General features: G+C 32.0%; 1 protein-coding gene and 1 pseudogene across 1 annotated transcript; both read right to left on the bottom strand.

The window, feature by feature from the left end:
* Positions 1–2,909: 2,909 nt before the first annotated feature.
* Positions 2,910–10,655, bottom strand: LOC133677919 (probable inactive receptor kinase At2g26730; annotated as a pseudogene).
* A 9,280-nt stretch (positions 10,656–19,935) lies between these two features.
* LOC133677921 (RING-H2 finger protein ATL48-like) lies at positions 19,936–21,372 on the bottom strand. Its single transcript, XM_062100059.1, has 2 exons — positions 21,215–21,372; positions 19,936–20,405 (listed from the first exon to the last, which is right to left on the bottom strand). Exons 1-2 carry the CDS (start codon positions 21,297–21,299, stop codon positions 20,230–20,232), a joined length of 261 nt encoding a protein of 86 aa, XP_061956043.1. The 5' UTR covers positions 21,300–21,372; the 3' UTR covers positions 19,936–20,229.
* Between the last annotated feature and the right edge of the window lie 3,696 nt (positions 21,373–25,068).

Raw genomic sequence — 25,068 nt, 5'->3', positions numbered from 1 at the left:
CCTTTTTACACATACACCACCAAAAGTGTTCAAGAAATTGTATTTGGTTGGTCATTTGGTGATGACGGCGCCTTGTCTTGAATTTCTGATTTTTTTTATTTTTTTTTACAAACCACCAACCAAGCTTGTGTACGTAGCCAAACCGCCTCCACTACCACCATAACGTAAAACATTTGTATTATCGGGTAGTTTGATAAGTTTAATTATTGAAATAATATTTTTTGTGTTTGGATTTAATTTAGTATTGGTGTTGTGTTTGATAATTAGATTATTTTAGGTTTTGAATGTGCAATTATATATTGTTAATACAATTGATGTTATTTATGGAATCAATTAGACTTAAATTAGAGAAATTAAAGTTTAAATTGATTATTGGGTTAGTTGTCATATCTAATTATATTGTTTGAATTGATATAAATTTTATTTTAATTGATGCAATTAGATAGACTTTTAATCAATTGATTTTATTAATAAAGTCGTCATGGTCGAAATCATAACAACTAGAGTTTGCGTTGAATTTTTGTATAAATTATTGTAATGGTAGATTCTTTTCAGTTGAGATCATTTACTTTTTAATTAATATTTAATTGTTGTAATTTAATTTTTAATTTTAAAAATTGTTCAATTGATAAGTTGTAAAAGTTAATTAAAATTTTGCAATTAATTATAGTTTTATTTCTATTATTAATAGTTCGGGTAATCACGTTGATTATAATTGGATGATCCATTATTTCTAACATATATGGATGTGGGATATATGAAGAAATTTTATTTTTAGAGATATGCATTCTATAATTTTTGAGGAGAAATAAATGGACTGGTACTTGAGTATAACACGTCGAATCATTACACCTAACCCAACATAAATTCCTTCATACGAGGAGATGAAATATAAGTCACATGCATGTCGGATTCAAAATGTTATAAGTATTTGTTACTTTTATAAACTTTGACAAAATCATTTTATTGTATTTATGGATTAATAATTTGATTTGCTTCATATTATGTTAGACAATTGTTACATGATGGTCGACATGTTACGGCTAATCATCGTGATCTCGAGATGATGATGATGAACTTACTTGTTATTATGCATCTTCTTGGTTCGATACATATCATACAACACTTGACCTGTTAGAAGAGACATTAAACCTAGATGATGTTGTCTTAGAAGATAAGACCACACAGACATGTGAGAGTTGTACTATTGATGAAGCTGGTTCATTCACTGATCATTGCAGGAGACATAAATAGCTTCATATGTGTTATTGTGTTGTATATAATTATGTTGTGTTATTTTTCCAGTTAAGAGATATTTTTATTATTACTAGTTTTGTAAAATTGATTTTGCTAATTGTCATGTTGATTTTAAAATTGTTTTACATATTTTTTATTTTCATACTTAGTTTATATAAACATGATTTAATATTGTCAAAAAATAGACAAACATGTGAGCAAATTGTTTAAAATTTCAAATCATTCATTAACAAATTAAAGAAAGCACAAATAAAAACAATGTTTAAAAAACACATGAAATTATAATTAACAAATAAAAATAATATTAAAATATTACACTTTGAATCATGAATTTAAGGTTTGATAATTTATAATCTTATTTGGCTTTTTGTTGTGGTGATTTAGACGTAGTTTTGTATGAAAATTAGGTTTAGAACACACTGCTATTCTCATTAGTGGTTGCTTAGCGGTTCTAGTTTGACTACTAATAATAATAACGATGGTTTAATAAAACACTAATAGTAATAGCGGTTATTACCATTAGCGATTTTAAACAGCCGCTATTATCTTTTATGGTTATTAATAAAACCTCATTTTTTAATAGCAGTTAAGTTAAAATTATGTTATTTTATAAACACTTTTCTTTCTTGTATTATTTTTCAAAAACTTTTATTAAACTATGCTAGTTTGATAAAAAAAAAAAAAAAACCTGAATTTATATGAGGCAGAGTTTTTCACCCTAGGGATTTTTAATTTGTCTGTTATATTAGACTGTTAGAGGGAAGAAGGGGGTGGTTACTAGGAGTGGTTGTAGAGGAGTGTGAGCTGTTTGCCCATCTTGATTATGATAATTTGCAGTAGGCACTAATAGGGTTACTATTTTCGCATGGAGACTTTGTGATTGTGCACAGACCCGCTGCTAACTGTTTAAAGCTCATTTGGGATATGAAGACTCTTCTTTAGACCTCCTACTGTCTACTTCATCAAAGTTTTGATGCATGTAGTGAAAGGCTAATAGAAAGACCAGTGTGCCGCAATAGAAAAAAGTGTAATGATTGATCTCTCCACCACCACTCACAGTTTGATTGTCCACAGTAGTCTGTGTGACTTCTGGATCTACAGAAATCATTACCATTCAATGATGGTTTTTGGTATGATCGCCTGTTAATCACCAGGAAATTCCCATCAATCTTGGCAAGCCTGAAGGTTTTCGAACCATTTTTGAGTCTGAAAACCTCAGATATGTAGAGCAAAACCAAACACAGCCTATATATATGAGCACATGTGATTATACAGAGCAATTTCTTCTGATGACTAAGGAAAAGAAAAATGAAAATGGAGACCAAACCTAATGGTAGGTCACATGAGCTCTCAGGACGCATGGCCTTTATAATAACGTTCTTGAAGTTTATTTATATATTTTAATCATGCCCACTCGACAAGGTGATAATGACTTGCCATATTTGTGGTGGTTTGACAATTTTTATGTGATGTGATGATTGTTGTTGTCCAACCAACATCGTAACCAAGAAATTTTGGTTAATTCTTACTACTTCCAAGGTTCTTAGAATATATATATATATATATATATGTATGTATATATATATTCTAAGAAGGAATGATTTTATATACCAATATGTTTTAAACCAACTCTACGATTTGATGTAGGGTTAATGACCAAATTGTATAATATTTTATTACTAATGCGGACTCGACTTCCATGGCATAGTTTAATCATGGATCTGAAATAATGGATCTCTCTTCATCCTCTTTTATTGTGTTTATCATAGCTGAAATTTGGCTTGTGCTTGGCCTCTCATTTGGAGACGGATTTATGCACTTCAATGCTACCTGCAACAGGTTCACCATCCTCTCTTCACCAGCACCTACTGAGATCAAGGCCCTGTCAAAAACTTCAGCTGTCCATTCTTCTCTAACCACTGAATGCACCCAACTTGCCAAATCAAAGCCATTGTTTTGGACTAGTTTCCCTGTCAAAAGCTCAAGAAGAACCACACCAAAGCCATAAACATCCAACTTGAAGGTGCTATATGCGACGTTTCTACCCAGAGCATCGGTTTTGAAGCTATCAGACTGAGAAAGGAATGATTGGTCTTGGCCTTGAACAACAATAAGACCATATTCACTAATGCAGGGCTCCATTTTATTGTTGAATAAAATGTTGGTGGATTTCAGGTTCCCGTGAGCAATCCCACCTTCTTGAAGCTGCTCGTGCATGTATGCCAAAGACTCTGCAATACTAGCTGCAACATTGAGTCTGCTTCCCCAGTCAAATACTTGACCATTCTGGGATCCTGAATCATCAACAACAATTCAAATTTATTATATTTTCCTGTATTTAAGCTTATATTATTGTTTTATATTTATGAAGTTGCCTGGGTGTGAGAGAAGGAAGGCAAAAATGAAAAAAAAAATCAAGAATATTCAAATCTGTGGCATGGTCTGGTGTTTTGAGTGAAAGATTAACTTTAATTCATTTATCAAACAGCCCAGGAAACCCCAATCAGACTGAAATTTACCATTTCTCTCGGTTAAATGTTTTTCCTGTGGGATTTTTCAGCAACTCGTCCTCGTATTTCCTCTAGTTACATCCCCAGGGTGCACTTAATATTGTGGAAATTTAAACTACCCTTATCCTATAATCTCTATTTTTTTTTCTGTTTTGCAATGTCATTTATATCCTACGAATGCGTTTCCAGTTTCCACCTTTAAAATGGGGTAATCTTACAATTTAGAATACTAGACTTACCATGGAGAAGCTTGAAGAGACTGCCATTCTGCTGATACTCGTATACCAGGAGCTTCTCTTGCTTGGAGCAATAAAAGGCTACTGGAGGCAATACTCTGGGATGCTTCACTTGGTCTATCCTCTGAATTCTGCTCTTGAAGTCTTCTGCAGAAATCCCCGAGTCTTTGATCCTCTTCAATGTCAAGATCGTAGCATTATCGAGCATGACCTTGTACAAACTTCCATGCTTTCCTCTACCTAGCAACTCAGCTGGAGCTCGAAGCAAGTCCTCAAATTTCAAATCCTTCACCACAGGACTGGGAAGAACCACAAGTGATGATGATGTCGTTCCAGCCTCAACGGATGTTATTGAATACTCTGATCTATTACCACCAGTCTTCGATTCACTTGAAGTTCTACTAGGTTCTTTGCTCGCATTAGCTACCTTCCCCTTCTTGACTACCTTAACCGTTTCTCCTTTAGATTTATTTTTCTTAAATAAATATAAAGCAAATAAGAGCAGCACAACCACGGCAAGTAGTATGTAGCCTGAGAAGATAAGGAACCGATCAGCTGATGAGTGCTTTGATCCCTTTTTTGACGGTGGAGGGGATGGTGGGCAGGCTTCTGATAATAGTGTCCCACTGTTACCTGCAGAAGAAGAAATGGAATAATAGGAACTAATGCAGGGCACGCATTCAAAAGTTAGTTATAAAATCCATACGCACCGTTTCATTTAAGTAACCATACGTACTGTTTCAATTCCATAAAATGTTGCATAGCAATTAACACACAGCCTGCGTGGTAAAGGTTTTCGTAACCAATTAGAATTATAATATTCTATATAAAGGCATATGCATGATAACAGAGGATAACAAGAATTATAATGAAAGAATGAATTCCTTATTATCAGGAAACGACTATCTGGGTGTTGTTGGTGTGGTATCGACTATCTGGGTGTTGTTGGTGTGGTATCAATGGCCTCTCATAAATCCTTCCCACTAAAGCCCCTATTACAGTATTAACCATCACTGGAGACCATCCAATTCGAGTCCATCATTTCTTCACTTGTAACAACTGGTATCAGAGCCTGCAATCCACGGACAACCACCATGCCACCAGACACCAGAGCAGCTGATCTCAAACGAATTGAAGACTCCATTGCAGCAGTCTCGCAGGATCACAACCTCAAGTATGAGTAGATGGCGGACTTACTTAAAGGACAAAATGTCAAACTGGATCAAACCATAGCCAACCAAGGTGCTCAGATTAGAGACATGCAGGGTATTATGGGCACCATGGCACAATAACTAGAATTGGCTTTGCATAAGCTTTCTCCCCACACTGGCAGCCCAAGTCAAGGCAGAGACAAGCAAGTATCAAGCATGGAAGGTTATGAGTCAAGGCACAGGAGCTCGCAGGAGGAGAGAATTCCTTCATACAAAATACACAAACCAAAACATTTCTTCCCAATTTTCAATGGTGAAGATGTTCATCGCTGGCTTTACAAATGTGCTCAGTATTTTAAGATTGAAGAAATTGCCAATACTGACAAGTTGAGAATAGCATTTTATTATCTTGAAGGTGTTGCATTGTATTGGCACCAGAACTTTTTAAGGAGTACAGCCAACCAAGGAGTCACTTGGGAAGAGTATGTGGAGGCTATTGGCTGCAGATTTGGATGGCAACAAGATCCTTTGGAGGCACTAATGGAGCTAAAACAACTAGGAAATCTGGAAGAATACATCCAGGATTTCGATATTTTGTGGAACAAGGCAGAAATCAATGAGAAGCAAGCACTGGTCATTTTTCTTGGAGGTCTAGAGTTGGAGATCAAAAACACGGTAAAAATATTTGAACCCAAGACTCTTAAGCATGCTTATAATTTATCCAGGCTACAAGCTAACACATTATCCTACAAGAAACTGTCTCCTCTTCCTAAACGTTACACCCCACCTTTCAATACCACACAGTCACAGATCCATCTTCCTACAAACACACAGAACCCTACGACCATGCAAAATACCATAAAACCAAGTCCAGCTCCTTGGCACAATAATCCTTCAAATACCACTCACAGGAATAATGTTAAACCAACCAAATCTATAAAGAACCAAGACTTTGAAGAGAGGAGGTTTAAGGGGTTATGCTTCTGGTGTGATGATAAATTCGTTCCTGGCTATAGATGCAGAAATAAAAGGTTGTATTCATTAAGTGTTACGGAGGAAGAAGATGAAGTCATTACAGAAGAAAAGCTGACAGACAATGACGCCCTAACAAGGGAGTTTTCACCCCACATATCCTTGGATGCATTAGAAGGTACGGTGGGGCTCAACACGATGAAGGTCTCTGGTAGATTGGACATAACTACGGTTAGTATTCTAATTGACTCAGGAAGTACTCACAACTTCCTCAATGCTGAAATGGCTCTCAAACTCCAGCTTAAATTAATTGCCACTAAACCAATGATGGTGCAAGCAGCTAATGGTGACAGGATGATTTGCAAATCCTTGTACAAAAACTTGAATTGGAAGATGCAGGGAATAAGTTTTATGGCTGATGTGTTCATCATAGACCTAAGTAATTGTGAGATGGTGTTAGGTATCCAATGGCTATCCTTATTGGGTGATATACTATGCAACTACAAGCATTTATGGATGTCTTTTGATTGGCAAGGCAAAAAGGTGTTACTTAAGAGGGAAAACCCACCAAAGTTGCAATATATAGAACTGAAGCATCTAAATTCATTAGCAAGCAGCCATGACCAGCTAGAGGGGTATCACTTATGTAACTTGCAAATGGTAGATGAGGCAGAGGCAGGAACTACTCTGGAGTCCACTACTGTCACTATTCCTTCAACAGATAATCAAGATATCCACCTGAAAAACCTGTTAGCAGCATATATTGACTTGTTTCAGGAACCCACAGGCCTGCCTCCTCTTAGATCCCATGATCACAGGAGTCCTCTAAAGGAAGGAGGAGACTCAGTTAATCTAAGACCTTACATGTGCTCTGGCCTTCAAAAAGATACATTGGAAGACATGATAAAAGAAATGTTGAAGACAAAAATCATAAGGATGAGCAACAACCCGTTTGCCTCGCTAGTAATCCTTATTAAGAAAAAAGACTCCACATGGCGTCTCTGTGTTGATTACAGAGCCTTGAATAAACTCACCATCAAGGACAAGTATCTTATTCCCATGATTGAGGAACTTTTGGAAGAATTAGTGGGAGCTTCTGTGTTTTCCAAGATAGACTTGCGTTTAGGCTACCATCAGATCTGCATGGCGAGAGAAGAAGAGTTCAAAACAACTTTCAGAACTCACAGTGGCCACTACGACTTCTTGGTAATGCCATTCAGCTTAACCAATGCCCCGGCCACCTTCCAGAGTTTAATGAATGAGATTTTCAGGGAGCATCTGAGGAAATTCACTCTAGTATTCTTTGACAACATTCTTGTCTACAACCATACTCTCACAGAACATTATGAGCATCTAGTTACGGTTCTCAACTTATTAAGAGAACATCATCTGGTGGCTAAAGCCAGCAAATGCTTCTTCGACAGGGACCAGGTGGAGTATTTAGGACACATCATTTCTAAGCAAGGGGTGGCGACAGATCCCCATAAAATACAAGCCATTCAAGAATGGCCACTACTTATAGGATTAAAACAACTACGGGGGTTTTTGGGATTGACTGGTTACTACAGAAGATTTGTAAGGGGCTATGACAGCATTTGCAAACCACTCACTCAATTACTCAAAAAAAAGGCCAAGGGATGGAATGATGTGGCCACCACAGCTTTCAATCAGTTGAAAATGATTATGACTAATGCTCCAGTATTAGCTCTGCCAGATTTCAACAAAACATTTATCGTGGAGACAGATGCATCCATGATGGATATGGGAGCAGTACTCATGCAAGAGGGATACCCCATTGTGTTCATTAGCAAATCATTGGGTCCTAAACAACAGGTAATGTCAGTATACGAGAGGGAAATGTTGGCTATTCTCCATGCAGTCACCAAATAGAAGCATTATCTCTGGGGGCACCATTTTATCATCCGAACAGACCACATAGGTCTGAAATATCTTCTACAGCAGAAGTTGACTACCCCTTGCACAACATTTATGATTGGTGAAATTACTGGGGTATGACTATGATATAAAGTACAAACAAGGCCGCGAAAATGTTCCTGCAGATGCCCTTTCCAGAATTCCAAACAAAGAGGTTTATGCTCTGACCACTTCTACCATCTCTACTGACCTCTTGGCAGAAATCAAGAATTCTTATGAAGGTGATGTTATAGTTTAAGGAATTATTAAACAGTTACAAGAGTCTACTAACACCCACCCACACTACACTTAGGTGAATGATCACCTTAACAGAAAAGGAAAGGTGGTGGTAAGAATCCTGCACTACTGGATAAGCTCATCTCCATGTTTTATAATTCAGCTGTTGGAGGACACTCAGGCATGACAGTAACAGCTAAAACCATTGGGGGTTTATTTTATTGGAAGGGTTAGCAGAAACACATCAGGCAATTCGTTAGGGAATGCAATGTGTGCCAGAGGAATAAACATGAAAACATAGTCAGTCCTGGACTCCTTCAACCATTACTCATTCCTTCTGCTCCCTTCATTGACATCAACATGGATTTCATTGAAGGACTGCCCAAATCTGAAGGGAAGGAGGTGATATTAGTGGTGGGGATCGTTTCAGCAAATACGCACACTGCATGGCTCTTAGTCATCCTTACTCTGCCTCAGGGGTGGCCAAGACCTTTATACACAATGTCTATAAACTACACGGGTTACCAGCCTCAATAACAAGTGACAAAGATCCGGTTTTTTTGAGCAGGTTTTGGAAAGAATTATTCACCAGTCAAGGGGTTAACCTCAACTATTCCTCAGCCTACCACCCACAAACAGACGGCCAAACCGAAATTGTTAACAAATGCATCGAACAGTACTTACGCTGCATGACTGGTGATTGCCCGAACCAGTGGGTCAAATGGCTACCTTTAGCTGAATGGTGGTACAATACTAACTACCACTCAGCCACCAAGATGACACCTTATCAAGTTTTATATGGAGTTGTCCCACCCCTACACATTCCTTATTTTCCTAAAGATTCAGCTGTGGAATCAGTCGACGAGTACTTATCAGCTAAAGAAGAAGTCATCAAGAGGGTCAGGGAACATCTCCAAGCAGCACAGAACAGGATGACTATGGTGGCTAACAGAAAAAGGAGTAATCGCAGTTTTGAGATCAATGACTATATCTTCCTCAAACTCCAACCATACAGGCAACATTCATTGGCACGTAGGTCCTCACAGAAGTTAGCTGCAAAATATTATGGGCCTTATTAGGTCTTGGCCAAGATAGGGAAGGTGGCTTACAAGCTGGAATTGCCAGCTTCAACACTTATTCATCCAGTGTTCCACGTTTCTCAGCTTAAAAAACATATTAGAAATCACAAGGCACTCCTCCGATGATACTAAAAACAGCTGCACTACAGCCTCGAACAATGTTAGACCGACGAATGGTTAAACGTCACCACCAAGCACACACTCAAGTATTGATACTTTGGGAAGGACTAGCTCTTACTGAGGCTACTTGGGAAGACATGGAGGAATTTAAGTTGCGCTTCCCACTATTCAACCTTGAGGACAAGATTGGTTTCAAGGGAAGGCAATTGTTACCTGCAGAAAAAGAAATGGAATAATAGGAACTAATGCAGGCCACGCATTCAAAAGTTAGTTATAGAATCCATACACACCGTTTCATTTAAGTAACCATACGCACCGTTTCAATTCGATAAAATGATGCATAGCAGTTAACACACAGCCTACGTGCTGAAGGTTTTCGTAACCAATTAGAATTGCAATATTCTATATAAAGGCATATGCATGATAACAGAGGATAACAAGAATTATAATGAAAGAATGAATTCCTTATTATCCGAAAACGACTATCTGGGTGTTGTTGGTGTGGTATCAACGGCCTCTCATAAATCCTTCCCATTAAAGCCCTTCTTACAGTATTAACCATCATTGGAGACCATCCAATTCGGGTCCTTCATTTCTTCACTTGTAACACCCACATAATTCAGGGTTACCTGTGAAGCTGTCTGCCCCAAACTTGCTTTTGACATCAGGAATTGGACCACTGAAATTATTGTTGGCGACACTTAATTCCTTGATATAGGAGAAATCAAAATCCGGTATTGCCCCACTGAGCTGATTGTTTTCAGCAAAGAAGGTTAGTAGGCCTAAAACTCGAGACATATCAGGAAGCGCACCAGAGAAGTTGTTGTTGGATATATCAAGCCTTTTCAAGTTAATTAACTGGGAAATAGTGTAAGGAATATCACTAGTAAATCAGTTCCCACCTACGTGCAAGTGGCTTAGACGTTTGCAATTTCCTATCTCGTCAGGTATGAAGCCAGAAATATTATTCTCTTTCAGACTCAAGACAAGAAGAGACTTCGTTGTGCAGACAGAAGCAGCATCTAATATTCCTGTTAAGTTGAACTTATTAAGAATAATCTTCTTAACATTTTGTGATCCCAAGCAGTCCACACCTTTCCATGTGCTATTGCAGGGATCCGAATTGATGTCCCAACCCCAATTCTAATCATTTTGCTCACCTGCTGAAAGTTTCTCCATGAATTGCAGCAGTGCCGTTTTGACATTTTCATCTTCTGAATTGGACTTTGGAAGAACAAGAAAGATCAAAATGGGGAGAACCCAGATCAGAATTCGATCCATTTTTTTGGATGAACTAAGTGAGTAAAGCAAAAATGGAACTATATTGTGGTTTCCTCCTTGGTAGTGGGCTCAGATTGGCTAGGTATGTAAAACAAAGGAGAAAGCAACCAAATCGATGCGGTTGCTTAAACCAGTTTTCAGTGCCAATTGGCCGAATTTACAAAGAGAGGTAGCATTATTCTAAATTTTATTGCCATAAGGTCTTATAGAAACATACCAAAAGGCCTAAAACAAGATTTTCAAATCAGGAGTTGGCAGACTTGAGTGGTCAAATTATATTCAATTTTGTGTCCATCTCAGTTGATTTCTACAAAATTAATAGTGTTTGATGTTTCAGGTAATGACTAAACAAATCAAAATGATACAATTTTAACTTTCTTGCTGTTCAGATTCTCATTGGAATTTGCTGGCTAATAACAAAGAAGAAGAAACCTTCTCGTAGATGCAATAACATTTCCGTTCTCCATCTGGTTGTCAGACCTTTGTAGGTAGCTAATACTTTTTCAACAGCTTCTAGACTATTAATACCCGCGATTCGGATTTTATTTTTCAGCAAATATATATATATATATATATATATATATATATATATATATATATATATATATATATATATATGCGCGCGTGTGTTTTCAATGCATTTTTTACCATAAAATTCCAAATTAAAAATAAATAAATTTATACATGTATTTAATTAAATAAATCAAGAATTATTTGTGTCAATAAATATATAAAAAAAATCATTAATGATAAGTAAAGACTATACTAGAAAAATCAAGACATAGATATAGATCAAGATATTTGATCTTGCAATACGAACCATGTATCCAATTGGGTTTAATAACTTTATTTTTTAGAATAAATTCTTTATTTAATTAAACAATTATTTGTGCTAATAAAATATAAAAAAAATTCATTAATGATAACTAAAGACTATAGATCAAGATATACGAACTCGTAACAAAAACCATATACCTAATTGTGTTTAATAACTTTGTTTCTTAGAATAAATTTTTATTTAATTAAATAATAATAGAAATAGACACACATGTGAAAGTAATTGAATAATGATTACTAAAGACTATAGATCAAGATATATGATCTCGTAATAAAAACCATGTACCTAATTGTGTTTAATAACTTTGTTTCTTAGAATAAATTTTTTATTTAATTAAATAATAATAGAAATAGACACACATGTGAAAGTAATTGAATAAAACCAAAGAAAAAAATATTATGCGAGGCCTCATATATTTGAAAAAAAAATGTTATAATTTTATGTTAAACCAAATAAAAATTAAGTGATATTTGACCAAAGATCAATTTGAAAAGTTGAAAGACGAATGTGGTTGTAGATATCTGAACTCGAAACATGGGTTATAAACTTGATTGTATTTAATAATATTATTTCTTAGAATGAATGTTTTATGTAATAATAATAATAATAATAATAATAATAATAATAATAATAATAATAATAATAATAATACTAGTAGTAGTAGTAGTAGAAAAGAGATTAAATAAAATTAAAGGGAAGAAATATTAAGCAGGGTTATAGAGAAAGAATGCCTCTTAACATAAAAACTAAGTAAAACTTAAATCATATTCTATCTAAAAACACTACAAAAAATTATTAAAATTAAAAAAAATAGCAAATAAAGAATAAAATTATAAAAAAAAAAGTAAAAAAAGCTCAAACATGGGCCTGACATAGATGGCCCAGTACACCTAAGCTTTAAAAAGCCCAAGTGTATAGATCTTTCAACCCACGCTCGGGCGCCTAGGCTGAAGTTATTTGTTTTTATTATGAGGTGGATGACTTGTTGTTTGCCCTGAATTTTTTTAGAGAAAAAAACAAGCAATGCGTCTACTGCCTTTTTCTAAATTCCAGTCACAAAAGTGGCTAGAAAATTGAGGCTAGTGGTTTTTGGACCTACAAACCTATTTTTAACCCTTTTTTATATATCCAAAGACACTTATAAAACACAATAAACACCTTGATAAACCCATATATGGCTGTAAAAAAAACCCAAAACAACTTAAAACCAGAAACATTCTTGATCTCAAATTAACCAAAGCAAACAAAGTTAAGGGCACATGGCACCTACAATAAACTTTCCTCATTTAATGGAACTCATTGACATCAAAATCAATCTTTTTCACGTCCTAAATTATTGTCAACCAAGACTTTTTCTCTCTCAAACTAGGGACTAAAAAATTAGTGTCTACCACAGCAAAAACCTGAAACATTCTTGATCTCAAATCGACCAAAGCAGCCAAAGTTAAGGGCACATAACACCTACGATAAACTCTCATCATCTAATGCAACTCATTGACATCAAAATTAATTTTTTTGTGTTTGGAATTAGTGTCAACCAAGATTTTCTTTCAAATTAGTGTCAACCAAGACTTTCTCTCTTTATCACCAGAATCTAGTCACTTTCTCTCTTTTCTCTCAAACTAGAGACTTAAAAATAAAGAATTTTTGGACTAAAATTGAATTTTCAAAAAATATATGAACTGAAAGTTTTTAATGTAAAAAGTATGACGATCAAAGTGAACTTTTGGTGCCATTTTTTAAACTACCACCAATTTCCTCTATTTTTTCACTTTAGTCCCTCTTTTTTCAGTCTTGCATTTGCTCAACAAATTTGAAGAAATTAGGCTTCAATTTGGCCTGAAAAAGGATGCAACCGGTAAAAAAAAAGTTTGAGGATCAAAATAAAAAATATTATTGCCACAGTGAGTCCACTGTGAAATGTGAGAGTGTGAACAATGTTTTTTGGTATAATGATTTCCCTACAATGTTTAGAATTTTTTATAATGATGCTAGATTTTTTTTAGAAAAATAAATATTTTTTTAGTTAATTTTATTTTCTTTTATTTTCTTCTATTCACTGTTATTAGGATTCTATAGTTTTTCTATTTGAAGTGAATAACTTTTCTATTTTTCTATTTCTATTCATTATTAATAATATTTTTATTTTTTTCTATTCAAAGGGTTGTAATAGGTATTTTTACAAATGGAGACTTGAATAGATAAAAAATAAATATTCTAGTTGTCTCTTTATAGTTATGGTGTTTTTGCTTTTTGAGGGTTTTAAATTAAAACAAACTTGATTATCCTTTGTTCTTATTTGCATCAGTTGATATCAGAGTCCAACGATTCTTGGTGGTTTTTGTTAGAGGACATGTATTAGTGCTCACCAATTTCTTATGGTTAGTTATTATATGTTGTTAAATAATTATAGTTAGAAGAGATTGTAGAATAAGGCATGCTTGTGTATGAGAAGACAAGGAGGTTTCTCCTCAGGAGAAAAATGTCCAGGAACTATTGTATTATTTTTATCTGTGTTAGTTATTTTTATTGGAAATTCTAGTGATGGGACCCACACAACTAGAAAATTGAAAAAAGACAATGAAAATACCAAAAGAAAATATTTTATTGTTTTATTGATGAAAATTGTGATGAAAAAATTACATTTGTAATTTCTAATGGAAACAACAATGAAATAAAAAAATCATCAGCAATTCCATTAACATTGCTTAGGTGTCAGATTTTCGACATAATTGTTAATAGAGATTCCATCAATGATTTTGAAATGAATTAAAACCCAATAATCATTCTTCTTCTTCTTCTTAGCTTAGGGCTCTTCTTTGACAACCCCCATTAATCCAGCGCCAACAATACCTCTCTTTTCTCCATTTTAGGTTTGATTTCTTGTTCAATAACCTTAGATTTTGTTTTCTTGCTAATTAATTGGTTACTAATTTCTTTTTTCTTAATAAAATGTTAATTGATGTGTAGTTGATAGTAGTTTAATGGTTTTGTTGAGTGAGTGAATGATTTACTTAATGTTTTCAGGGCTTTTAGAGATTTAAATATGAAAAAAGGTTGGATTTTTTTAGTGCTGAGGTTTGTTTTTTTCCACTATTTATGGTTTATAGTTCTAGATAGGTATAAAGTTTCAAAATTAATCACTCAAACTTGTATGGGTAAAATGACGTTAGGTTTTGTTTATGATTTTATAGTATTGGTGCATGAATCACTCTCTATTTATCTCATGCTATAATCTTTATAAATAGAACTATGCAATGCAAATATCCATTTTCCTTTTGTATCTATGTTAACATTTATGCTAGTATGGTTGGTTAAGAACCACATGTCCATAGCCTACAAACCCAAGAATATAATGAGTATTATTCTTAATAGTAATGTGTCTTAGTCAACTGTAATATAATGAAGAAGCAAAAAGCACAACATGTTTGGTGTGGCCATGCTAGGGTACCATTTGTTTTATCCTTTTCAAATTTTATTTTCTATACCCATCAGATGATTTTACCTTTCTTTTTTCTACTAATATAATTATTGAGAGTCTTGTTCAAGTATCAAATATAATCAATCATTTTATGATGCATGTTATTCTTGGTAATTTTGTTAGATTAGCTATGTTTGGAAACTTACGTTTAACTCTCATCATTTCCATAATGTTTCTAAAAGTTGCAAACATATCTTTTTATAATTAGTGGGTAATTTTTAATTAGTAACTAATATAGTTATTTCATGATAAAGCTTTTGGTAAATGGTCTAAAAAACACCTTTACTCCCCCCTCCCCGATACCTAAATGTTCCAATCAATTTCTTCATATTTGTTATGTTTAAGATTTTTTTCTTTCTTTAGAGATGACACGATAACTTTGTTGTGTTAGCTAAATATATACTACTAAATACGCTTAAAATAGTTGTCTTTGTTTCTTTTTTGATATGAGGCTTTTTGTTTGTAAATGTTATGATGAGTTTTTATTGCCTCATGGAAGGAACTATATGCTTATATCATATTTTTCAAATGTGTTTATTATTTTCTTTTAGATATCATGTATTCAATAAAAAAACAAGTTCAAGTTTAACAAGTGCATGTCATGATTTTACCCTTCAGATGATTTTACCTTTCTTTTTTCTACTAATATAATTATTGAGAGTCTTGTTCAAGTATCAAATATAATCAATCATTTTATGATGCATGTTATTCTTGGTAATTTTGTTAGATTAGCTATGTTTGGAAACTTACGTTTAACTCTCATCATTTCCATAATGTTTCTAAAAGTTGCAAACATATCTTTTTATAATTAGTGGGTAATTTTTAATTAGTAACTAATATAGTTATTTCATGATAAAGCTTTTGGTAAATGGTCTAAAAGACACCTTTACTCCCCCCTCCCCGATACCTAAATGTTCCAATCAATTTCTTCATATTTGTTATGTTTAAGATTTTTTTCTTTCTTTAGAGATGACACGATAACTTTGTTGTGTTAGCTAAATATATACTACTAAATACGCTTAAAATAGTTGTCTTTGTTTCTTTTTTGATATGAGGCTTTTTGTTTGTAAATGTTATGATGAGTTTTTATTGCCTCATGGAAGGAACTATATGCTTATATCATATTTTTCAATTGTGTTTATTATTTTCTTTTAGATATCATGTATTCAATAAAAAAACAAGTTCAAGTTTAACAAGTGCATGTCATGAATCTAGGTAATGATTATGAAGAGGCACCTAATGTAGAAGTTATTAACCAAAGCTCAACCGTTGAGGACCATAGAGAAAACATCCCTTCTTCAATAGAGTCTATTTCAGGCAAAATTATAACAGAATAAAAGAGCAACCTATATATGTAATTAATGTCTTATCTTATGATGTTATTTATTTGTATTGAATTATTTTAAGTCTTAAAATTACATGAAAATATCTTGGTTAATTTGATTTTTACGTTTATGAATATTAAATTGCTCATTCCACCACCTCTATGATGAAATGGTTATTCGAAGAACCATTATTTTAATGGATTCAACTTCATAACCATCCCAAATAGATATATATGGTAGATGTTAGGTGGAAAAATTTTAAGGTTAGATAAATAATATATAATTCGAGTTCCTAGTTTTTTAAATTTTGAAAACTAATTAATGTATCAAATCAATTAAGAAAAAAATTTGATGGGACTAGAGCAACGAGGTACTTGTCAGGAGAGTGTGGGAAAACCACAATACAACTAGGTTCGTTTAAATAAATTAATATTAAATAACTTTTTTATATGATGCCTGTAAATAAGCAATTAAGAAGGCCAGATTAGATGGTGTGGAGAAGTTAAAAATCTATAAGCCGAGGCATGTCACAAAGAGTAATTGGGCATTGTATCATAAATTTATAGTTTCGGAAAGTTTTACAAAGTGCTCATGATTTGGTACAAAAAAAAACTCATAGTTCAATAAGCAAGCACACTAGATAAGTTATTATGTTTATCAACCATGCAAAGCATCTAATAAGAACTTGTTGTTATATAATTTATTATTTTTCTTGGAGCTTTAATTACGTGTTTGTTTATGAGACTTTTAATAAAATATTTAATTTGCAGGAAAAATAGCTTGGACAAGAATTAACTCTAATGGAGTTATACGAGAAAACTCATATAAAGGATAAGGGAGAAAAGAAAAAAAAATATTTGTTAATAGAAAAACGAAAGTGTTTATTGTAAGTGTTTTGATAGTTGTCGTTGGTTTGAGATTATTTATATGCATCAACAATATGAAATGTAATTGAATTTAGAAATTTGACCTTTTTTTTGTTTTGTAGGAGACATATAATGCCAACATGATTATGAAATTTGGCTTAAACACTTTCACCCACCCTTTTCATAATCCTCAATGATGGTTAGAAACAGTTGCAGATGATGGACTTAATAGAAATTAGATTTATGGTTTGTTTATGACATCGGCTCAAGAACTCAGGGCAAACCATATTGTTTCAACTATAAACACACCACATTCTAGCCAAAGTTATACATCATAAGACTTTGATGCGAATATCCAAATAAAAGGTTCGGGGTTTTAACTTGTAACAAACCCTGTTATTCTTTTCAATGTTCTTGATCTTTGAGGGTTTTGACTTGTAATAAACTTTGCTATTCTTTTCTCCTATAAGCATTAGTTAGTATCAAACTCTAACGATTCCTGGTAGTTTTGGTTGAAGGACATAGAGGATGTTGTTAGAGATTACTAATTTCTAGTTGTTAGTTGTTGTGTGATATTGAATAATCATAGTTGAAAGAGATTGTAGAATAGGATGTGCTTGTGTAGGAGGGGATGAGGATGAGGATGTTCATTCTCATGAAAAAGAAGTATGGAAACTAGTGTGTTGTTTCTATCTGAATGAACTGTTGTTATTGAAAATCCTGGTAATGGATCCATGATGGAGCGACCCGCACAAAGGTGTTGTATTAGGGAGCCACGATAAGGCAGCTCGCACAAAGATGTTGTGTTAGAGATTCATAACAAGATGGTCCGCACAAAAATGTTAAGAACCTACAAAATATGTTCATGAAGGATGGTTGTTAAGTGAGGTTTGAACTCGAGAAAAAGTTCATTTCAATATAAGAAGATTGATGCATGAATGTTTATAAAAAAAATATTTTTTCCAAGTTTATTTTTTTTATTCTTTTATTTTTCTATTTACTATTATTTGGTTTTTCTAGTTTTTTTATTTGAAAGGAATGATTTTTTTATTCAATATTAATAGAGTTTTTAAAATTTCTTATACAGAGGACAAATGGAGATTTTGGTGAATAAAAATTTGAATATTTTAATTATTTATTTTTTTAGTGACAAACTTTTTTTTTTTATCTTCTTTTCTTGTCTGCCGTCAAGTAATAACGTTGAAGATGTGGACTTTTCAACAGCCTTATTATTATATTACAGAAGTTTTAATTGAAGTATCTCAACATCCGTTCCACAATTTGGTTCCTTCTTTTTCTTTTTTTTCTTTTTTGTGTAGTAAATGTTATATGCAGGAAATGCCTCTCCTAAATGAACTTGAACTCAAAAGTATCAAATGAAAAGAGTTGCGAAAAAATACAACAAAATGTGAATTTTGGGATGCAACTATTTTGAAAGATTATGTAACAAGCTTTTGAAATATAAGTAAAATGAGCAATCGAAATCTTTCTAATTCTATGATCTTGATCAAACTATTGCAGATCATTGAAATAAAATAATTAGGTTTCCCCATTTAGCTTTAGAGAGTACTATATTATTGTGCACCACACTACCCTGCAGATGAGTCATAATTTGTTTTAATATAAAAAAATATTAAGTAATTTATTTTTATTTATTTTTTATTGGGTTATTTCAATCTCATGACTAGAATCGTAAATTTGATAAGTTAATTTGGGTTAAATCACGTAATTTTTTTCGATGAAATTATCTCAGTCTCATAACCTAAATCATAAGTTCGGTGAATTGACTTTGATCATTTTTTTAAGTTTTTTTTAATTGATTTCTTTTTTAGTAATATCCTTCAATATTGGACTGATTGAGAATTAAATTTTATAATTTGTTTTGATTTTCTTTTTATAGGGTTAATTTTAGTCTTATGATCTGAGCTGCAAATTTAAAAGGTTAACTCAGGTCATCTTTTTAATTCATTTTTTTAGTTGATTTTTTAATTGAAAATTAGACTTCATAATTTATTTTAATTTGTTGATAATTTATTTTAATTTGTTTTCTATAAGATTATTATAATTTCATAACTCGAATAATAAATTTAACATTATAATCCGGGTTGATCCAAATTAATCTAAGATGTTATTATCTTACTAAAAAGAAGATGTCTTCTTGAAATTTCTTTGGATCAAATTATATTTTTATAAATCATTCAAGTTATTTTTTAACTTATAAAGTTAACTGGTTCACATCGAAATAACCCTTACACAATTTGAATTTTTTGTCCACTTAAAAAACATTAGAAATATCTAAACATTTTTTTTACACTCAAAAAAAATTTATAAAAATATATTAATTTAATATTTTTCTTAAAATAAACATATTTTCGAAAAAAAACATAACAAAAAAAGATTGCACACTCCCAGACAGAATAGTCTTGAAGGAATGGCACCAAGTACATCGGATGCCGATAAAATGACTGCAGCTGACGATATAGGCATCTCGGGTTTGGTATCATATAACTGAACAAGATAAATTCATTCAGAGACAGAATCATGTGTGCCAGTACAATACTTTGAGTTCTTCAAATAGCCATACATTGGTAATTGTTAAAGAAAACAATTGAGCAACGAAAAAACCATTTCCAGACAAACAGAGAAGCAGTACGACATAATCCATCAATTAGAGTATAACAGGTTGTAAGCACACATTGATTATATTTGTAATCTTAATAAGATTGCCTGTCCAAAGTAAATATCATCCCTTCTTTCAGTTCTGAGACAAATATTCTCACTCCATCCATGCTCTACTGATATCAGTTTTACATAATAATAGTAATCGGAACTGGATCATATGGGAGGACTGCCACCAGCGATGAGAATATATAAATTGTGATTGATTTTATTAAATAAAATCAGAGCATAGAAAAAGAACAGCTTGTGTCACTAACGAGGAACGATACATGCTATAGAAGGTCTAACTTGGTTTTTTCCATGGGTTATCCCCATAGTAGAAAGCAGTGCCAACCATAAGGGCCACAGTAGCCCCTTGGACAACCACTCGAGCTCTCATTAACACCTGCCCCAACTGAGAATTGCCTCGTCTGAAACTGATTAATCCAGCCGTGAGAACTCCTGCCGTCATAAGTGCTCCTGCAATAGTTATAAACAGTCAATCAAGCTGAAGCTAAATACAGGACTGTCTAAAGATGAATCCCATTTCTTATCATGAGCTAAAAATAGCACTACTAATTTGGAATTTCTGACTGCCAATATGCATGTCAAAAGCTCAAATGTTTGAAGACAAGAAGCCAGCAGTAATATAACGTATAAACGATCCATTTAAACACAAAGTGAGATGCCCAGACCCTTAATAAATTAGGTATCTTCTGAAACATGGGATCTGCTCGAGATAAACCGATCAGAAAAATGAAAGATGATAGTTGTTCAAGGTAATCTAAAATGTATCCACCACCAAAATCCCTCTATTGAGAGAGGGAGGAGAAAATTCTTAAAGGGCATGGTTGTTTAGTGCTAGGATTTGGAATGGAAATGGATCCTCATTCCATTTCTTGTGCAGTACAGCTTGATCCGCTAAAAAATGGATTACCATCACGAAAGAAACGAGCTACAACACCTTTCTTTTGTTAGAATGAGATACCGCTCTACTTTATATGAGATAAATTGTTCTATTTATCTGGTGGTATTAAAACAGCATTAGACGTAAATTTAATTTCAGGAGAAAAAAAAGTAAATTATATTTCGAATTAGAATTAGAATTCCAATCCCATTTCCAAAACCGACCAAACAGCTATTTCTTTTTCTTCAAACCTTAAGACCATAATCAATATAATCATATTCCAAACAAATTCTATGATTCCCAAATATATTGTCTACGCATAAAATATGTATATTATGAAAAATAAAAAAAGGGCAATGGGGACGATCAAATTAGTATTTACCGACGGGAACGAGGGGGTTCCGGACGCGCTTCTTCTCCTCGAATAGCTGTTCAAAGTTGGGTTCCGCCGTACCCATCTTCTCCATTAATTTACTCTCTCTCTCTCTCTCTCTATATATATATATATATATATATATATATATATATATATATATTACTCCACTTTGTTTTACGGCAGGAGAAAGAACAAGTGGATCAAGCAGAAGCGCAAATTTGAAACTTTGATGCTGGACGCCATTAATATATTCAATATTGGCAGTCGGTGACTTGGGTCTTGGAATTGTAATCGGGCTTCATTCACGGCTCACAGGACATGGGCCTACTTACGACCCATATATGCACATAAATTCATAAATATTAAATTGGGCTCAACTTGTTAATCCATGACAAGACTAGGATCCAATTCAAAATGGGTTTCTCAATTAATGTTCGTATAATAGTTATTATTGACGCGTATAAGTATTGTCCATACCTTTATGTTGTTTAAAATATTTAAGAACAAATTTAATTTTATATTTATCAATAGTTGTTATCGACTTTTTTTTTAAAAAAAAGATTCATTTACAGTCTAATAATTTATTTTTAAAAGTAAAATCCATCAATTCTCATATATGATTATTCATAATAGATTCAGTTTTACTATTGAGTATCTCCTTGTAATAAGAAGTTTTTGGAGAGGACATTACTTTGGAGTAGATTCAAGGTTCGTTTTCTACCAAGTATGTTAGAAAAGCAAAACCAAATATTTTGTTCATTTTTGTCCCTCTAAGCTTAACTTCATTATTTTTTTAATTGATGATGATTACTTGAGTTAGCCTCAATCTTTCTCTTAAGTGAATAATTTTATCATACTTCATTCCAAGAAAACACATCCTTAAATAAAGTAATATTTCTTGATTTCATAATAGTATTAAGATTAATATCTTCAATACTTTATTTGTGTACAAGAGATCGATATGCACTATTATTTTATATATATATATATATATATATATATATATATATATATATATATATATATAATACACAATCCACGGCCTTAAATCCTATCTTAACATTTTTAAGTTCAAGTATTACTACTTTTACAAGACACCCCCCACATATTAAAATATATATGTATCTAAAAAATACATATTCCACAGTCTTAGATCCTATCTTAACATTTTTAAGATCAAATATTGCTACCTTTGCAAGACACCCCCCACACATTAAAATATTTGTTGGAAGGTCTTCTACCTTTATAGAATTCATATGGTGTCCTTTTTAACTTTTTATGAGGTATTTTGTTAAGTATATAATTAGCAATTAGAATTGTCTCCCCCTACAAGCTTCGAGGTGCTCTTAAACTTATTAACATGATATTTATTATTATTTTTTGTTCAGTTCTTACATTTCGCAATGTCATTTTATTTTGGTGAATAAAGAGTAGTAGTTTAGTGGAATACTATTTTGGGAACAGAATTCATCAAATGGTGCTTTGTATTCTCAACCCCTGTTACTTCTTATTACCTTTATCTTTTTATTAATTTGATTTTCAACTTCATTCTTGTGATGTTTAAGCAATTCAACAGCTTCATCTTTACTCTTAATCAAATATGTATAATAATACCTTATGCAATCATCTATAAAAGTAATATAATATTTTTTCCACCTCTAATTTACATAAACTTTAAATCACTAATATCTGAATGAATTAAATATAGAGGTTTACTACTTTTTCAATTGTTTAAAAATAAGTTTTTGTGAATCTCTACTTTACACAAATCTCACACTTATGATTTTTTAAAAAAAAAAACCATACTTGGTAATAATTCATGGTTTATTAACCTTTGTATAGAATTATAATTCACATGACCTAACATGTCATGCCACACATCATAAACTTAAGAAAATAAGGAGAAGAGATAATTTTTTTTTTATTATTACTACTACTACTACTACCATCACCACTACAACGGTCATTACATTCATTTTAAAGATATCATCACAAAGATATTCTTTTTCAATAAACATATTACGCTTTACATAGTATAAATTTATCACTTTTAAACATCATCTTAAAACTATTTTTACTCAATAATAAGTCAGACACTAAGTTTTTTCTAATGTCATCAAAATGCAGTACATTATTGAGGGTGAGAGGCTTTCTAGATATCACGTTCAATTTGACCTTTCTAACACCTATTATGTTGGAGGTTAATGAGTTCTTCATATATAGGTTTTTTCTATCCACTTTTTGTAAGTGGAAAACATCCTTTTAGACAACAAACAAGTAAAATAATATAAAACTTGAAATAATGCAACTTGATAAAAAAAAATATTTAAATTATACAAGATAAAAAATAAACACTTTTGTTTATTGTACTTCAAACTAAACATACATTATGTCAAAACATTATGTTTAAGCAAGAAAGATAAAATGCATAATTATACCAAAAAGTTTGCAAGTAACATGTATAAACTAAACAAAGATATAAACATGGTTTATAAAAGCTTAATTCATAAAATATATATCATGCAAAAACTAAAAGAGATTCAAATAAATTGAATGAATTATAATTTTAGAAGATAAATTATAACTTTAATATATATATATATATATAACAACTTTCTAAAATTAAATAAAAAAACATAAAGCTTTAAGCAAACTAAAAGGTTTTAAATTAAAACATATAGTATTGAAATAAATCTATATTTGAGAATATAGCAGATTAAAAATAAATAAATTATAACTTAAATTTTAAAAATGCTAAAATCTCTTTAATAATTAATCTATATAATTAATATTTTTTCCCACATGATAAACTAAGTCTAATACATAGAATAAAGCCTTAAGATTGTAAAGTCAAAGTTTACAGACATATATAGACTAGTATGAAGATATGTTTAATTTATCATAACACGATTGTAGTTCAAAAATAATTAGCATGAATTCAAGGCATGTTAAATAAAAGACGTCCAACAAAAGTCTAGAGTTTATACATGTTTAAATTTGTAAACTCAAGACAAATATGCTTAAATCAACTATGTTTAAATTAAAACAGGAAGGGTACGTACTTGTTAAATCACTTTAAAGTAATGAATCTTAATTTTATTGTTATCAATGATGAATCATTTATTTTAAAAGCTTTATTGCTCCTCTCTTGTGCAACTCGGATATATACAATATTTCTCTCAATATTCCAACAGCACCACCTTGGTTTACATGCATCTTTATACCAAGATTTTTTAACCAAAAAATATAAAACTTAAATATCTCTTAACAATGTGAACCTAAACTATAGATTTGGGAGGAAAATCAAAGCATAAAAATGAAAGAAAACACTAAAAATAAAGTGAGAAAGAGTATGGAAAAATCTGAAAATTTTAAGTTTTAAACTCTTCCTTCACCTCCTCATTTTATAGTGAACTTCAAAAGTTAAAAGGTTGAAAAATTAATAAAAAATATTTCTCACAATTATCAATAATTGATTAACTACCATAAATCAAAAATTAAAAAAACCAAGAGTGTTTTTAGTGGAAAAAACCAGAGGTTCTTATTAATTTCTCATTAACCCATATTTTTTATTTATTTAAAATAAATTTCCAACAACAATCACTAAACCAAGTCAAATTGTTTTCTTACTATATTTATTATTGGTCTTATATTTTATCCAAATTGTATTTAAAATTATTTCCTCATTTAAATCATTGATTTTCCTCCTCTCTTACAATGATGCTTTTATTAATTCTAATTTCTTAATAGTTTTTAAAAATTTAAAATTTTGAAATTAATCTTCAAATCTATATTACCCAAGATAACTTGTCAAGATTTAGATTTATTGGACTTTATTTTTTATAAGAATTCACTTCATT

Source organism: Populus nigra, chromosome 18 (assembly GCF_951802175.1).
Source record: "Populus nigra chromosome 18, ddPopNigr1.1, whole genome shotgun sequence".
NCBI lineage: Eukaryota > Viridiplantae > Streptophyta > Magnoliopsida > Malpighiales > Salicaceae > Populus > Populus nigra.
Note: the sequence above shows the minus strand (reverse complement) of the source record. Positions and strands in the feature narration are given on the sequence as shown.

Bases quoted from the DNA above. Each gene is read 5' to 3' on its own strand.
- LOC133677921 (XM_062100059.1), bottom strand. From the start codon at position 21,299: ATGGAGAAGATGGGTACGGCGGAACCCAACTTTGAACAGCTATTCGAG. The intron at 20,406-21,214 runs GTAAATACTAAT...TAACTATTGCAG, and splicing joins GAACCCCCTCGTTCCCGTCG to GAGCACTTATGACGGCAGGA.